General features: G+C 38.4%; 1 protein-coding gene across 1 annotated transcript in view; it reads right to left on the reverse strand.

Annotated features, from left to right (window-relative positions):
- Window positions 1-435: 435 nt before the first annotated feature.
- LOC126259761 (uncharacterized) overlaps window positions 436-19,416 on the reverse strand; it is a 98,171-nt gene continuing 79,190 nt past the window's right edge. Inside the window, exons 5-6 of the mRNA XM_049956761.1 lie at window positions 18,505-18,715; window positions 436-781 (exon numbers count right to left, since the gene is read on the reverse strand). Coding sequence (XP_049812718.1) covers window positions 618-781; window positions 18,505-18,715 — 375 coding nt within the window. The 3' untranslated portion in view covers window positions 436-617. The remainder of the gene's footprint in view (window positions 782-18,504; window positions 18,716-19,416) is intronic.

The following is a 19,416-nucleotide window of genomic DNA, read 5'->3' on the forward strand; positions in this document are numbered from 1 at the left end:
TGACAAATAAAATTACACCAATGAATATGTCTGTCAAGCACATAAGAAGATTAAGAACTACATGCCTAACAAATGTCACTACAGTATAAGGGAATAGCTCTGCTCAACTGTATAAGAATATATGATATCATAAATGTGACAAATGAAATCACATCAAGGAATAGATCTGTCCAGCATGTAAGAAATTATGTTATAAAAACACTTATTAGTTGTATATTGTATTAAACATAAGATAGATTCATATGAATTCAGCATAGAATTTTTTTTAAAGATATTATATAGTTGTTAAAATGTATCCTGACAAATCTTATATCACAAATGTGATCGTTGGGATGATAATAAATAAATAAATAAATGTACAAAGAGAAAAGCAGCATCAATTATTCCCATAGAGTAATTATTTCTTATTTCAATAAAATGTATATAATTAATAAATTTCCCTTCTTCAAACAAGTGAATGCTTAATTTTAAATTTCATGAAAACTTTTCCAATATGTTTTCTCATTGGTGCAACTAAACAAATATGTTGTTATACAAAAGATTTTGCACAAAATCCATGTAATGGCACATGGAATCTGTCGTTACTGGTGCCTCCAGGAGAGAAGAGCCATCAAAACCTATAATTTATTGACATGACTTTCTTGTTGCTGGTATAACTTGATAACTTCTTGAATTATGACTGTCACGGCATCTTGAAATTCATCTGAGTCTGTACTAATTCGAGTTTCATCTTCTAAAATTCTCTCTGCCAGCTTGTTGATAACATGATATTTCTTGAAATCTGTTGGACAATACTGAATTTAGAGGCTAATAAGATAATTTACTTACTAGCAGATGACAATGATTATAAAACCACACAAATTCTCCTACTTGTACTGCTAAAAAAGTTTCAGTAAAATAATTTATATTTCTGTATTGTGAATGATTATATAATCACAAGGATTTAGTTATGTTATACTACTAGCATGTGTTTCATATCTGTACAAAAAATGCAAACATTATTAATAATGTAATTTGAATGCAACCTGGCTGAGCCCATTCTGACTGCAGTTTGCACTTTCCCCATACACAATACATTAGAACAAGTGTTGTGGTGTAGCGCTAAGGCAATGAACTCATTTTTACAAGTGCATTAGTTTAAGGCAAAGTTTCTCCACCATATTCCCCAATCTGACCTCATGTTCTGTCTCTAGTGACCTTGCAAGTGATGAAACATGGAATACTAATCCTCCTTCCTTGAATGGGCACAACTGGTATCCTTCCGTATTCCACCCAAATCTGACCTTGTACTCTGTCTGCAATGACAGAGTAATGTCAATGGGACATTACAGAAGTATAAGAATGGAAAGACTGGTAGAAGCTGACCTCTACATCTACATCTACAAACTACAAATTGTCACAGGGGTACCACCCAGTGTACAAAGGAGAATGACTGCTAAATGCCTCTGTACATGCTATAACTATTCCTCCATGATCCTACAGAACTGATACATAAGAGGCTGTAGCAGTCTACTAGTCTCCACTTAAAGCTGGCTGTTGAAACATTGTAAGCGGGCTTTCACAGGATAGTTTACATCTGTTGTCAGATGCCTGCCAGTTCAGTTGTTGCAGAATCTCCATGATTTTCTTGCTTGGGCCAAACAAACCTGTGTGCATTCTTGCTGCCCTTCTTTGTATATATTCAGTATCACTTGTTCATCCTATCTGGTATAGGTCCCACACATTTGAGCAATACTCTAGGATGTATCTCCTTTGTAAACTGATTGAATTCTCCTAGTAGCCTACCAATGAACAGAAGTCTGCCATATGTTTTACCAATGACTGCGCCTAAGTGATAAATCCATTTCATATCCCTTCAAGTTGCAACACCCTTGTATTTGTATGAGTTGAATAACTCCAGCTGTGAATTTCTGATACTGTATTCAGTGGATACTACATTATTTTCATTTTACAAAGTGCTAAATTTTACATTTCTTAACTTTAAAAACAAGCTGTAAAGCTTTATACCACTTTGAAATCTTATTGAGATGTGACTGAATACAGGACTGTTCAAAAAGAAGGAACAGATTTCAAACATTTATTGCTTCCAAACTATCTACAAAAGATAGGAACACAATTCCAACATTCCTGGAAACTGAAAAGTCCAAATTTTTATGCATTCAATGTGAACACAATGTATTACATGACAGATATCAAAATGGTGGCTCATTTCCTGCCATACATGGAGCAGCTAGTCTCTTGTTATTGTATTCACAGCTTCAACAGTTCAATGTTGCAGACTTTCAAGAGTGTCAGGGGTAGGAGGGATAAAAATACGGTCTTTCACATAACTTCATAGATAAAAGTCACAAGGTGTGAGGTCTGGAGACCTGGGAGACCACCAGTGATGAAGCTCATGTTCTGCTCCTCCTCTTTCAATCCAACATCCTGGAATGGTGTCATTCAGGTAAGTCTCCTCTGACCCAGGGTTCTGGGCGAGTTTTCCAAACTGTACTCCTTTTCATAAATCTCTCCAGTACTTTTCCTTCATCGCTCTTCCTTCCCCTTCAACTGTTCTGCTGGAAGAAGGAGTCCCTGGCTCCAAAAGTTTGCATAATTTAAAACTTTTTGTGTGTGTGTGTTCTCCTGCCACCACTTTGTGAGTAGATTTTTTTTAACCAATCACAAACAAATTATTTGTTAGAAAAATGTTTTTATACCATAAAGAATTACCTAAAAGGATGTGTACATTTTGTTGACCATTATGCCAATGATGAATTAAGAGGCATTTTACAATATGTTCAATCACAATATAATGTACAAATGGGTGACTCAGTAAGGCAAGAAATTTATGTATCTATTTATATTTGTAATTGTGTACATTTATATATCTCTGTATCTTTATTTATGTATTTATGTGATGACAACATCCATACAATTTCCATTGCCTGCAGATGGATATATAAATAAACAAAACAAATAAATAATAAGTGATATAATGTGAAACACAGTTGGTTATCACTTGTTTAGATGTAACTATTGACTGTTGTATTTAATGTGTTGTGATCTTGTACACTCTCTCTCTCTCTCTCTCTCTCTCTCTAGTGTTTCGAGAATTTCCATGTAAATTTTAGAATTACTTGGCCTTCGACCATCTCGAACACATAATATTTTAAATATGAGTGTGAGAGAGCCTATCTACTGCACGTCACCTGCCTGTGTGTACAGGTCTGAAGTAAGTAGTAAGAAGACTGTAGACATGGCGGTCGAATGTCGAATGGCACCGACAAGTGTTTGCTGGTCATGCCATGGAAGTTTAATGAAAGAACATGGCGGAACTTCTGTGTTATTCTGTACTGTTTTATAACTGTGACTATTGTTAGTGACGAAAGAACAATTGAGTGGAACAAGATTTTTAGTAACTTTTAACTTGAATTTGCTAGAGGCAAGACGTGTAAGATTCCGACAGTTGTTGAAAAGTATTCTGCAAGTACCTCATTACTTCACAAAGAGAGAGAGAGTCATATATATTCCTTTAACTAGCATCGTTCTTTGGAGAAGAAGTTTTTGGAGACTGGCTATCCAGAGAAGGAGATCGGCTGTGCATACCAAGTAAGTCTACATGTGTAAAAGAAGTGGGAAGGTTGCAATCCAACTTCACACTTTCTTGTCGTCAAAAACATTAGAACACACACACAAACACAAATTATCATTTAGTCCTTCATCACTTATGTAAATTGGTTCAATCTATCATTGTAACAGCTTTGGTTGCACAAACAGCCCAAAGGCAGACAACTGTGTTACCAGTACTATTGTAAATCCAACAATTGCCCTTACTAACACAAGTACTGGTGTATATAAATTAACTGGCATCTCAGTACTAAGAACTTCACTGTCACTGCAATAGTAAATGGCATATCAGACCATGATGGACAGCTCCTCACTCTACATGACTACAGACCTGTCAAGAAAGCAGTCCCATCCTGGAAGGCAATCAGACTTATGAACAAAGAGACCCTGGAATTTTTTAACCATAAGCTGCAGCATGAAGATTGGAATTCAGTTCGCAGAGTAGATGATGTTGATACAAAGTTCAACATATTCATAAATGAATTCCTATCCCACTTTGAAGAAGCTTTTCCTAAAAAGTTTGTTAGGAACAATATTTCCTCGTCCTTAAAGAAGCCATGGATCACAAAGGGTATTCGAGTGTCATGTAAATATAAGAGAGAACTTTATGTTGCAACCAGAGGGTCAAGGGACAGAGAATTAATCAGCCATTATAACATGTATTGTAAAATCCTAAAGAAAGTTATTCAGACATCAAAAGCACTGTATTATGTAAAAGAAATTGATAACTCCAATAATAAAATGAAGACTGTCTGGCAAATAGTTAACAAGGAGACAGGGAACAATAAAAAAAGAGCTGTAGAAAACTTCATAATCAAACATGAAGGGAATCTTGTGCAAAATCCTGAGATCATAGCTGAAATCTTTAATAAACACTTCCTGTCAGTGTCTGAGCAAATAGGCTGCAAGGGTTCTGTGAATGATGCCCTGACCTTTTTGCGAAATGCTTTCCCTAACAAAATCATCCAAATGCATATTAGACCTGTTACAGTATCAGAAATTGAAAGAACAATTGCCTCCATGAAAACCAAGAACTCCTGTGGAGTAGACAATATTTCTAGCAAATTGTTAAAGCAGTGTTGTACTTCTGTAAGCAATATACTGTGTCATATTTTCAATGCCTCTTTGCAGCAAGGAATTGTTCCTGATAGACTAAAGTATGCTATCGTGAAGCCTCTCTTTAAGAAAGGGGAGAAAACTGATGTTAAAAACTTCAGACCAATATCTCTCCTGTCTGTGTTTTCAAAGGTACTAGAAAAGCTCATGTATTCTAGAATTTTAGAACACCTACATAAATTCAATATTCTCAGCAAACATCAGTTTGGTTTCCGGAAAGGTCTGTCAACTGAACAAGCAATATATGCTTTTATAGATAAGGTTTTGGAATCTCTAAATGAGAAAATGGTGACAACAGGGTTATTTTGTGATTTATGTAAAGCCTTTGACACTGTGAACCACCAAATACTGTTACTGAAGGCAGACCATCTAGGAATAAGTGGTGTAGCAAATAACTGGCTTCAGTCATACCTGACAGAGAGGAAACAGAAAGTAGTCTTAGATAAGTCAGACAATTTGTGTGGTGGAATGATTTCATCGGAATGGAGAGACATAAATTGTGGAGTTCCACAGGGCTCTATTCTTGGTCCTTTACTGTTCCTGTTATTTATAAATGATTTACCTTATTCTTCAATGATTCAGTGCAATTTTACCATCTTTGCAGATGATACTAACATAATGGTTAATGGTCTTAAATGTGGAAATGTTCAAGAGTCTGTTAATACTATTCTTATAGATTTAATGAAATGGTTTACTGCAAATGGTCTTTCACTTAACCTGAGTAAGACTAATTATATTCAGTTCACCCCAACTGCCAAAACTGAGGAAGAAATGACTGTTAAATATGCCACACAGGTCATAGAAAGAGTGGAAGTAACAAAGTTTCTAGGCGTGAAGATTGACTGTAGAGTAAACTGGTCCCATCACATTTTAGATCTTTACAAGAGACTCAGCTCTTCAGTTTTTGCAATGCGAATCATCTCTGTCAGTGCAAACTTAAGCATTAAAAAAGCTGCATACTATGGTTACTTCCATTCTTTGATGGCATATGGAATTATTTTCTGGGGAAATCAACCTCTTGCAAAGAAAATATTCATTGCTCAGAAGCGTGTTGTAAGAGTGATGTCTGGTGTAGATCCTAGATGCAGCTGCAGAAGCCTATTCCGGAATCTGGGAATTCTTACAACTACTTCTCAATATATATACTCACTTATGTGTTTCATAAGTAAAAACACTGATTTATACAAATGTAACAGTGAATACCATCAGTATAACACAAGGAGGAAACATGATTTCCACACTGAAGGTAAAAATTTGAAGATTGTGCAGAAGGGTGTACAGTCCTCTGGTATAAAGATATTTAATGCTCTTCCTCCAGAAATCAAATGTGAAATTGCCAACAAATCTACATTTAAAGAGCTTCTGAGGCAATTTCTTTTAGCCATGTCATTTTACAGTTTGGAAGAGTTTATGAAACACAGTGATAAACGGCCTTAAAATAAGATGTATTATCATATAAATTGAACATTAAGCTGAACATTCTTGTCACATATGTAACTCTTTTAGTGTTAACTGCTTATATTTAACAGTCTGGGTTATATGACCTTTTCAGGTTTAATTTACTTTGTTTTATACCTGTAATCTGTAGGTCTAAGGATTCTCATTCCATTATATTGTGTTATGGATCATTGTAGTGGTTAAGTAACGTTATATTCTTTACCTGTAAACATAGTGTACAAGTACTTGTCATTGACAATGTAAAAATTGACACACACTACATCCATGTGAAATTGTCACAGTTGGATCCATGGTGTAAGAAATAAATAAATAAATAAATAAATAAGTCATCAAGGGTTCCTATATTTCATGAGGAAACACAACTTCCAAAGTCAATGTAACAATAACATCAAACAAGATTCTGAACAGTGGACACTAAAATGAAAATTGTATAAGTAATTTATTAATCATAATCCAATGAAATTAATAATAAGATTATGTTCTGCCTAAATTGTAATTCATTACTCATAATCCAATGAAATTAGTAGTAAGATTGTGTTCTGCTAAAACTTAGTAACCAAATGGCCTAAATTTAATGACTAAATGAGAAACTCAACAAATCCAGAATACTGAAATCCCACTTTTGACATCTCATGTCTTAAGTTAAAAGAGATTATTTTTATAGATGAAATAAATTAACCATAATAAAATATGATATTGATCTATAGTCAAACTTACTATGTACATGTGATGTATTTGATAACCAGAGGTACAACACCAGTGCACAAATAAATATTTCATTTACACAAGAAATATTTATAATGATACACAAACTGAGTAGGTGAGGCCGTGAATGCCAAGGGTGTTGGAAGATTGCTGAGAACAACAATCTTCATCATTTCATTTTAGGACAAAACAAAAGCCAAAGCTCTATCAGTGGTATACATGTTTGGACCTGGTATGTTATAGGGGTTGTACATTCTTCCTTATAACACTCTTGTTCCCAATTTACACCCTGTGGGTCCATATTCCTAAAGAAGGAAAGACAAGGAAGGACAAGAGCATTACCCTCAGAGCTGAAACTCAGATTTGGGAAAAAGGAAATCTGTAAAATGTAAACGTTCACCACCAAAAATGTCACATTTATTAAAATATTTTCAGTTATTATGCCACGGTCCAGCCACAGTATCTATCTTCCTCAATGGAACCCTTCTGTTAGTTTCAACAAATTAAGGAAATCTTTTAAAAACTAAATCTGGATTACTAGACAGGTATTAGAACCACCATCCTCCTGAATACAAGATCAGCATCTTACTGTTGAACCACATTACTTGGCTGTGCCACTGTTGACATGCCATATGCACATCTGTGTCTAAAATCTAACTCCAGCCACATGGCAGGCACCTGTTGTGAATTTAGGAGCAAAGAACTCTATAATAGCAGCCACGTCACTTGTCAAGCCTGTTACAACCAGCTGGGCAGCCATAGTGCATGCACAAATTACATGTCATGAATTTGATTGCCTGGGATTTCTATGCAACCAGCAATCAGCAATGTCACCCATGTCATGGATCACTGTGATCCATCACTCGTGCATGGAGCCCTTTAGAAATGTAAACAGGTGTGACATCATGCTCATCAAAAGCAGTTTATTGTTATGAAGTATAGCATAGTCTTCATCCTAAAGCATTTGACACATTTTGCTGTAGGTTCATGATTGTGCATGCATCACGTTTTGTTGTTGTGTATTGTGCATTTTATTTGCAACTTAAGTTTCATTTTGGTGTTTTTATTTTGTTTATGTTTTACTGCTGCAGCAGTGGGCTAAAGTAAAATTCTTTGTTAAAGTATCGGTTCTACCAGTCAAAATTACAAAAAATTAACTGAAAACTAAAACAATGAAAAACTTCTGGGATTATAGAAGAGTTCCAGGTTTTCCCCCCTTGTCCTGGGGCATATGCACTCTAACAGGGATAGGACCCGTGTAGCAAGAGGCTCAGACTGGGAGTGGCATAGGTGTGGACTAGAATGTTGTGAAGGTAGGGTTCACAACACACCACAACTTTAGTAGGGGTGGGAAGGATATTGGGTAGGATGTCCCTCATACCAGGGTATGATTATAGATAATCAAATCACTGATGAAGGCTGTAGTTCAGTTGTACATGTCTGGGGTAGTACTGGTTGATGAAGAGGGTGCTCCTTTGCAGCTGGTTCTTGGGGGTAGTAGAAGAATTGGGGGTGTGTGGTTATATGGCACAGGAAATCTGTTTGCGGACTATGTCTGGAGAATAATGTCTGTCTGTGAAGGCCTTTCAGCATACTGGGCAAGGGAATTCTTGTCACTGCAGATATGCTGTTCCCAGGAGGTCAGACTGAATGGGAGGCATTTTTTGGTGTGGAAGGGACGGCAGCTGTTAAAATGCAGGCACTTTGAAGGTTAGTGAGTTTAATGTGGTCAAAGATGTGAATTGAGTCCTCAGAGAGAAGGATGTCAATTCCAAGAAGGTGGCATGATAGGTTGATGAGACCATTTGAAGCAGATGGGATAGAAATTGCTGAACTGTGAAGGTATAAGGACAGAGTGTCTCTGTCCTGAGTCCAGATCATGAAGGTGTCATCAATGAATCTGAACCATACCAAGGGTCTGGGGTTTTGGGAGGCTGTGAAGTTTTCCTCTAGGTGGCCCATAAATAGGTTGGCATAGGAAGATGCCATGCTGGTGCCCATGGCTGTGTTGCATATTTATTTGTATATATTTGCTTCAAAGGAAAGGTAGTTGTCTGTTACAATAAAGTTGGTAATTTGTAACTAATGAGGTAGTGGGTTTGGAGTCTGAAGGATGTTGGTAATGGGAGTGTTCAATTGTGGGAAGACCATGGGCACGTTGGATGTTGGTGTATAGGGATGCGGCATCAACATTGACGAGTAGCGATCCAGGAAGTAAAAGGGCAGGGATGGTGGAAAGTCAGTGAAGAAAGTGGTTGGTATCCTTGAAGTGATAGGTTAGGTTTTGGGCAGTTGGTTGGCATTCATCAACAAGAGCAGAATTCTTTCAGTGGTGGCGCAATAGTCAACTACAATGGAGCGTCCAGATTGTTGATTTTTAGGAGCATGTGGAAGGTGGGTGTGCAGGATGTTGCAGGATGTGCAGGCTTTAAGGAGGGATTAGGGATTATGTTCAACTTCTAGGATGGGGTCACTTTAGCAGAATTTATAGGTGGAGGAACCAGACAACTGGAAAAGGTCTTCCACCAGGTAGTTACTGCAATTCATGATGACTGGTGGAACCTTTGCCTGCAAGTAGGATGATTAGGTGAGGATCTGTTTTGAAGTTGTGTGTGGTTGGCTTTTCATCTGCAAAAAGGTTGATGTTCCTAGAAAGGATGTGGGGAACGATGGTATGACCAATTTCTTGGTAAGAAACTCCTGGAAGGTGATCGGTGGTAGGTGAGATGGGAGAGCAGGAGAATCATGGTTGGATGGTGATATGAACTGGGAGAAGTAGGCGTCAATGTTGGGATTACGTTGGCTTTGGTAGGAGGGATTTGTTGTGAAGAGGTATTTCCATTGCAGCAATTGGGAGAAGGAGGTAGGTCTTTGACAAGCCCAACATGCTTAAATATGGGTTTAGGGCTGTCACATAACCTCCCCAATTCATATCCCCTTACCCTCACTGTTTTCCTCTGTCATCACACCCACCAATCTTTTCCCCTTTCTGCTCATTTATTTTTCCACTCCCCACTCCCATTTCCCCCACAGTTTTTCAACTCTGACCATGGCAGCCTTGCCTTGACACCTTCTAGTCCCTGCACGCTATGCCAGACAGAGCTCTTCTCTCCACCTAACCCTACCATACTCTGCTGTTCCTCCCCCTTCCCTGCCTCACTCCCAGTTATTGCTTTCATCCAAAGCAACAGTCGCAGTAGTCCAGCAAGAGTAGTCAGAGTTAGCAATTACGTGGGTGAGGGGTGTGCCTGCTTGTGTGTGTGTGTGTGTGTGTGTGTGTGTGTTTTCCTTTCTTAGCTGAAGAAGGATTTGGCCAAAACCTTAGTTTGTAACAGGCTTTTAATTGTGCCTGTATGCAACTCAGCATGGCATCTTTATGGTGAGTAGCAGTCAATCCTTTTCAAAATTGTTGTTGTTCTCTAATATTTATTATTTTACAAATCTGTTTCCATTTATTACCTCATTGTTAGTACAAAGATAAATATTTGTGGCTGTGATTGTGGGATCAAAGATTTTAAAATAGTACAACCACACTACTGTTTCATTTGGTTCTGCAAGCTGACAAATGAGGAGTGTTTTTTCAACTTGATAATTGCAACACAGTTTTCCATGAAAAGAGTTTTTCTATTTTTGTCTAGATAGATATGTTTGAATATTATAATTTTTACATGATTACTGTATGTCGCTGACATTAATAAATCATTGTAATAAAATATATAGATATTTTAGGTCAAAATTATGCCTTCCTAACTCAATTGTGAAATTTTTTACAGTTTCTGAGTTTTGAAAAAGTGCCCTTCAACTGTTAATGCTTGATTTGTGACTAATACAAGAGTGGTTATTTCAGTAAAAATGTGATGTAAATGTAATTGGGTTTTGTGCAATAAGTGACACATTAAATAATGAATTACATAACAAATTACAACAATGATTCTAAGAGGAAAACAATCTGAACAATATCTGGTAAGACTGAGTGATGTGTTCCATGGGGGTAATGAATAACATAATCTTATCCTCAAAAGGTCCAGTATCATAAACAGGTACAATATAATGACTATAAACAACTGTAATTAAACAAGGTCAGTTTAGCATGCAAGTGCAACAACAACTGAAACAAAGGAGAAAATAAGGCATGTGCGTAGGATGAGTAATTTATAAAGCAGTCTCGTAGGGTTTTTTAGCGGTAACTCCAGTGAGAAGCAGTGATCAAGGGAACTGTGTCTGATCATTCAGTATTAAGCTCAGGCTAGTGAACAAATGTTTATTAATTTCCATTATTTCAATGTGTGTGTGTGTGTGTGTATTAAAATGGGGACCTAGAAACAACAGAGGGGCTTTGTCCCACCAGGCCACAGCAGTCCACCTACCCCACCATTGCCCCACACCAAACCGAGGGTTATTGTACGGTTTGGCCCCCAGTGGAACCCCCCTCCCGGGGAATGTCTCATACCAAACCAGTGTAGCCCCAAATGTTTGCATGGTAGAATAATTATGGTTTACACATACACGGAGACAGTGTTTGCACAGCAATCGCTGACATAGTGTAACTAAGGCGAAATAAGGCAAACTAGCCCGCATTTGCCGAGGCAGATGGAAAACTGCCTTAAAATCCATCCACAGGCTGGCTGGCACATTGTACCTCAACACTAATCTGCCAGGCAGATTCATGCCAGGGACCGCTTGGAAAGCAGCTTGTTAGACTGCGCGGCTAGCTGGGCAGGTATTTCAATGTAGTTCACCTTCCTTTTTATGTGTATGTTATGTAAGACTTAATGACTTCACATTGCACCTTGTAACTGTGCCCTCATTTAAGGAGGTGGTCTGCAGAAGTAGAGTCTATTTGTATGTCCCCAATTTCTATGGTCTTTCTTCAGGTGGGTGGATATTCATCTGCCATATTAGCTTGTGCAGAACTTTCCACAAGAAATGATGGAACATTCAATTACTGCTTCCTTACTCTATTTGGTCTAAGCCTTTCCTCTCCTCCACTTTCTGGAACCTAGTCTGCCACTCATACCATAGATTCCACTGGAACAGAAGTTTGTACATCCCCCCACCAAAGTTTCTGTCTGTACGTTCGAGTTAGTCTCAGAAACTACAGTAGGGGTTTTGGTGCAAGTTTCACTATTACACAGACCGATTCACAATGGCCATTTGTGGGTATAAATTATAAGTATTTCACACAAACTGGATTAGCCTTGACGAATTATAGTCCACCAGCATTGTAAAAGCGATGCCACAGCCATCTATCAGCAAATGGTATAACTCTTTGGTAGCACAGTTCTACATGGAATGATGCAGCCCCATTCAAACTAGGTGTGTATGAACACTCCACTTCATTTGATGTACCAAAAACAGGTGGAATGTGTTCAGCATAGAATGCTCAGGTTGCATGTGGCTTAACATATTCAGATATTATTTGTTTCAACATTTTGAAATTATATATATATGACTCATAAACAAATCTCCACTGACAAGAAAGTGGCATATGCTCTTTGGGACCACTAAAAAATGTTTTTAAATATTACCTACATTCTGTGCACAGTAATGTACAACCTAAAGTGCACCAACTGAAAAGTACCAGCATTACTCATAAACTTCGGTGAATTCAAAAGCTTCTTAAAGAAGGAAGCAGACATGGCATGATCTTCTTGACACCTTTAAAACAGAGGATGGAATGGCACTGAAAAATTCCTTATTGATTATTATAAAAGATTTTTAAAGACTTCTATAGAGGTTTAGGTGAGGCATTTAAAAAAAGGACAACAATTTTAGACTGTCCATTTCTGCTTCCCTCAGATTAGCAATCACAATTCACACTCATAATTTACTGTAAATTCTTCGAACAACATGCAGTGAGTTACTTAACATCAAAGTATCAAAGCAATCATCTGAGAACTGCACTGCAAAAAAACATGTCAATCCAAAAACTGTGGTTTTTTTTGTTTTGCAGGTAGAAGTTTTCCAAGGAACTTTTTCAGAAAGGGATGAAGCTTTGATTCGTTTGTATGAGGGAAGTTTTTCAGCAGAATGGCAAAGGAATCAACAGCCAACTTTTTGGTTTCCTTGAATCACATCTAGATGAAGTCATGATTGTTTGTGAGACAGGACAAAACAGTCTGCCACAAAAAGTCTGTGACAAAAAATTGCAGCAATGAGTCTGAACAGTGTATAAGTGCATACTAAGCTTTATAAGGAGAGCAGTGTCATAGACTACACATCTAGATCAGGTGTGTGTTTTTATATGTTGTTTATTTCATTTCATTTGTGGCCTTCAGAACCAACCCATTAAGTCAGCCTCTGATACATAATATGCTACAAATTAAAAGACATATCCAATTACACTCATGCACACATGCTCCTTGGCTACGTTTTCCACATGTGATTCTCTGCTCAAAGGTATTACAGCACGTCTCTCCAATTTACCGGACATCTGCAAACAGATCGATGGGCTCTGCACACATAACACAGAGTTACACTCCTGCATTGCTACTGCCTCCACTGAATTGGCTCATGCACAGAGTACCTTATGCAGCCTCTCTGCAGAGCTGCTTCTTTCAATGCCGCCTCCCTCTCCTACTGTGTCTTCACTCTGCTTCGCTCCTGTGTCGAGCTGTACTTTCCCTGCTGCCAGTTCTGCGTCAGTGCAGTTGGACCTGCAGGCCGGCGCTGTTCTTGCTTTGTGGGACCCTTCAAATGGCACGGCTGCTGCGCCATACCCTCCATCATCTTCTGCTGCCGACACCCCACCCACTTCACTTTGGCCCGGCACCGAAGCTTATGTCCTCGCTTCGTGGGATCCCTCGCTTTTCGTGGCTACTGTGCCGCATCCTCAGTCATTGCCGGCTGCTGACGCTCCACACACACCATCCTGGCATGCCGAGGTCAGTCAACTGCCACTGCTTGTGCCCCCCCTCTCGCCTCTCCGTGCACACCTCCCTTTGTGGGTCTCAGCAATCAGCAATGGCACTGGTAACTGAATCTGCACGAGCAAATATTGTTTCAGTTCAATGATTCCTCGTGGAACAACTTTCCGCTGCTCCCTGCCGACCTGCCTCTGCCGACGCCTCGCCTGCTACTGCCACCTCCGTGGCCCCCGTCGACTCGCCACCACCTATGCAGCTGTCTGCTGTGCGAGACAGTGACAACAATGTGCCTGAGCCACTCACATCGAGTGCTGTATACCGCCTCCGCCCGCTGTGCTGGCACAAAAACTTTTTTGGTGGACGTGTGCTAGCTTTGCCCAGTTGACTGCCATAGGGGGAGGGGGGGGGGGGAAATGACACTTCTTTGATTATTCTCTTTGGCTTTGCATTCTGTCTTCGTTCTCTCGCACCACGTTCAACGTCCACTTCTGTATTTGCTCTGTTTAGTGCCGAAATAAATGTTCATTTTGACTCTAAAAGTGCGTTATTATGGTTCTATGACACGTAATATGCACAAGCTGCAAACCAGTCCAAGGCCGTATCAAGACTTTCTTTTGTTATCCTATTCAGGTCTGAGATTCTCCAATGTGTGGTAAGTAGCACTGTATCATCTGCATATGACAGAATGAGCTATGTTACTAGGCAAATCATTGATTGCTGCAATGAAGAAGAAGGGTCCAAGAATAGATCCTTGTGGAACACTTGTGCTGGTTTCCATTATGGAATAATTTACATTTATGACTGAGACAAACTGTTTTACATTGCTTAAATAAGAATGCATCACCCCATTTAACTCCATTTTCCTTATTAATATGTCAACAGGAATGCAATCGAATGCTTTGCTCAGGACACCCTTCAGCTACAACCATTCATCCTAGCTGATAACTTGGTGGCGTTGTGCCAAAATAAAAAGCTGAACAGTTTTTACATAATGCCTTGTATACAATGTGTGTCGATTTACAGGTGGCTCTTCCGCTGATAGTATACGTTTTGCTACTTACGGGGCAAACTACAGCACTTATCTTCCCCTCATCTTTCCTTGGTTAGAGCATATACAAATACAAATGTTTTAGTTCACCTTGAAACATATTTAGATGCAACTGGTGTCATCAAAGTCAACACAATAATAAGAACAATAATGTCTGTATATAAAAGGCAATGTCCCAGCTGACTGACTGACTGACTCATCATTGCCCAGCCCAAATCACTAATGGTAGAAACTTGAAATTTGGAGAAAGTGTGGCTCTTATACTGTAGGCACCATTTAAGAAGAGATTTCTTAAAATTCCGACCTTAAGGAGCTGAAACAGAGATGAAGTGTTTTTCTGAAAAATGTTGCTATTAAGGCAATTTTGCAGCTGGTATTTGGTTTCTGTCAGAAATAAAGAAATATGTGTTTCAATATTTTTTGGAAATTTAACCTTATTAGGGTTAAAAATGGGGTGAAAGCTTTTTTTGAAAATATATCACTATTAAATTCAACCCCTAAGGGAGTGAAATGGGAGGTGAAACATTTTATGAAAATATTTCACTGTGAAGGTATTTTTAAAGCTAAATCTTTGAAATATTGTATTTTGCTTCTCAGTTACTGATGAAAAAATACATGTATCACTCATTTTGGAAATTCAGCCCATAAGGAGGTGAAATAGGGACAGACTGATTCACTGACTCATCATCATCCAGCACAAACTGCTAAGAAAAGAAACTTGAAGTTTGCAGAGGGTGTGGATCTTATACTGCAGGTATCATTTAGGAAGTGATTGTCTGAAATTGCACTCCTAATGGGGTGAAATGGGGGTTGAAAGGCTTTTTGAAAGTATCTTGCTAAGGGAATTTTGAAGCTAGAAGTATGATAAATGGTATTGTGTTTCTCAGTCAGAAAATTAAAAATACATGTTACAGCATTTTTGGAAATTCAACCACTAAGGGGGTAAAACAGTGGGTGAAAGTTTTCTTGAAAATAAAAAATTACTAAAGAAGTACTAAGGATTTTTAAGGTTACATCTGTAACAACTGATATTTGACTTCTGGGATAGAAATAAAAAAAAAAAAAAAACATATTTCAGTGTTTCTGGAAAGTCAATGCCGAAGGTAGTGCAATAGTGCATGGAAATTTTTAAGAAAATATTTTGTTACATTAAAAAGAATTTTAGAGCTAAATTTATGAAAACTGGTATTTCATTTATTGGCTTGATATAAAGAAATATTTGTTAGGGGATGATCTTTACTATAGAAATATCTCCACAAGAACGCAAAAGGCATGATTAACAAAAACTTTGGACTCTAGCTACCAGAATTGCTTTCACCTTCTTCCTAAGATCCACAAAGACTAATGACCTCAGCAGTTGAGTCCCATAGTGCTCAGAGCCATTTTAAGATCCACAAATTGAATCACTCTGATCGTCCCACAGTTCCTGGCTTAAGAGGAGGAGGAGGAAGAGGAGATTAGTGTTTAATGTCTCATCAACGAGGTCATTAGAGATGTAGCACAAGCTCTGATTATGGAAGGATGGGGAAGGAAATTGGCTGTGGCCTTTTGAAGGAACCATCCCAGCATTTTCCTGAAGCAATTTAGGGAAATCACAGGAAACCTAAATCAGGGTGGCTGGATGCAGGTTTGAAATGTAGTCCTCCAAATGCGAGTCCAGTGTGCTATTCACTGCACCACTTTGCTCATTCTGGCTTAAGAGCACTGACCTAATGGATATCTGCCTTAGTCAATCAACACCTGAAACCTAAAATACAAAGACTTTCCTCCTATATTAAAGACAACAACCATTTGATAGATTGTCTGAAATCTGTGCCCATCCTGCTCCCACCACACTCTTTGTTTGTCACTACTGATGCCACCTCCCTCTATACCAACACCCCCATGTACTTGGTCTGTCTGCTGCTGAACATTTCCTCACTCTGTACCTGCCTGACTGTGAACTGATGACTTCCCTCCTGCTTGTCTTAATCAACTTTATAATTACCAACTAATACTTTACTTTTGACGGACAGATACAAACAGATGAGGATCATGGCAAGTGGAACCAGGATGGCTCTTTTCTATGCTAACCTTTCCATTGGTCATTTGAAAGGGGATTTCCTGGGATCCATGAGCCTACAGCCCTCATTTGATTTAGATACATTTATGACATCTTTGCCACATGGACTCATGGTGAGGCTGACCTGTTAAAATTATTGAAATGTCTCAATAGATTCTTACAATTAAATTTCATATGGTCCTATTCCCAGTCCCATGCCACTCTTTCTTAATGTTGACATCATCCTTACTGAAAGTCAGCAACACACTTCTATTCACATTAAACCTACTAACAATCAGAAGTACTTAAATTTCGTTGGCATTTGAGGCAAATGTATTTATTTAGATGCTGACTCTTTACAACAATTCACCACTATTCTCATCTCAGCCTTCACTGGCATAATTACCCCAGCAGAGCAGTCCAGTTCAGAAACAGATTTCCCAGCCATCACATCCACTCCTGGTACCTCTAAACCCTCCAGAAAACAACTTAGGAGTACACTTCTTGTCACTCAGTATCATTCTGGTCTTGAATATGTTGATCAGCAACTTTGACAAGGCTATGACTTCATAAAATCATGCCTTGAAATGAGGTCCATTCAGGCAAAGCTTCAGTCCACCACACCTATAATAACTTTTTGTTGTTGTCCCAATCTCTACAAAATCCTTGTCAGATCCTTTGCTCCACCTGCACCATTTCCCTACCCTATATCTTCTAACCCTGTGATTGAACCTGCTGTAAGACTGCCCTATGCACCACTCTACCACCACTTATACCAGCCCTGTTACTGGCAAAACGTATACTATCAAAGGGAGAGCCATCTCTGAAATGTCACATGTCAAGTACCAGCTGTCATGTAACCATTGTTTGGTCTTTTATATTGGCACAATTATCACCAAGTTATCAGTTATGATGAATGTGTGGATACTGGCAACATACAATATCCTTTTGCAAAGCATGCTCTACAACATGACAGTTGTGACCTGTTTCATCACACAAGCCATCTGGATTCTTCACCCAGACACCATTTTCTCAGAACACCGCAGGTGGGAACTGGCATTACAAAATGTCCCTGGTTCTCATCAGCCACCTGGCTTTAATTTGTATTGAATTTCATTGGTCTCAGAACTGCTTCACAGTAACTATTCCTTTCTTCACTCCCTTTTAGTTTAGTATATAATTTATTTTCTGATCTGTCTATTCCCTCCAATCCCCATCCCCAATCTGACCTCCCACCTCTTATTAACTTGTGGACAATGTTTTTGCAGTAATCTCTGTCTTGTGTGTTACCCTATCTTCCACATTTTTTTAGGCTGCTCTGATGATGGACAGTGTCTAAACGATCAGTAATGTTTTCAACCATATTTGTGTACTTTCCGAGCACTCAACTCGTCAACTATATGATGAGTCGCTACCGTCTTTCTTCCATTATTTTAACTTATAACTTTTTTATTTCACTGACTTCATGATAAAATAGGTCCAATGCACTGGTGCAGTTATATTACTCTTTTGAGAGGTTAAAAAAATTTATCATGTGCACATAATACTTTCTTATTCTTTACTTTACAGGCAGGTTGGTCTAAATTATCAAGGAAGCATCTGGAAAAATTTGATGTGACCTGAAATTATTGTCAACAGTGTGGTATGAAAGAAGAAGTTACCTGGCAATGGAGGCTTCATAATTTTTCGTCTTAGATCACATGCTTCTATCTTGTTTACAACAGATTTTATTAAACGTCTTGAGAGAGCAGCAAATTGTCTCTCCAGTTTTAATTTATGATAATCTGGTTTTCCCTTAATTTCACTTTCATCTTCCTCTTCCTCTTCTGGTGGATCCTTAAAAACTTCTTGGGCAAGATGTTCAACTGATGGCTGCAAAACAATGCAATGAAACAAGATTAAAGAAACATTCAAAATATGTTCAAAAAAATTTTGGTGTAGATGTCAAAACTTGCTGCCGTCCTGAAATTTCATTGAACAGTCTGTATATCATGAAATTTTTAACTTTCACACTTAAAGACTTGTTCAAAGAACATGTTTCAGAACCGATTCACACCAATATTAGCAGCTCAGACTATACACAGTTTAAAGCGCAGTAATGCAGTATATTTTTATATATGGTAAATCACTGATCACTGAACATGTATTTGTCATGATTTTGTGCTAAGTAGCACAATGACTGGTTGAATGCAGTTCTCCAAGCGACTCTATCCTGTGCAAGCCTCTTCACCTCTAAATAACTACTGCAGCCTTACATCCATTTGAAGCTCACTGTTCTAGCTATGCTCTGGTCACCCTTCACAGTTTTTACTCTCTGCATGTTCCTTCATTAACAAATTAATTATTCCTTACTGCCTCACAATGTGCATTATCATCTGAAAATTGTGCTACAAGTTTCTTTTCTCTCCAGTCTGATCCAGTACCTCGTCACTAGTTACCTGATCTACTCATCTGTGTCACACAGTGATTCAAACCAAGTCTTCTACTAATCACAAATATTCACTTTAATCACTACAGGTCATCCTTGGAAGCCACTAGGATTGATTCAAATTTTCAGTTGAGCTCATTTCTCC

This window comes from Schistocerca nitens, chromosome 5 (assembly GCF_023898315.1).
Source record: "Schistocerca nitens isolate TAMUIC-IGC-003100 chromosome 5, iqSchNite1.1, whole genome shotgun sequence".
Taxonomy (NCBI): Eukaryota; Metazoa; Arthropoda; class Insecta; order Orthoptera; family Acrididae; genus Schistocerca; species Schistocerca nitens.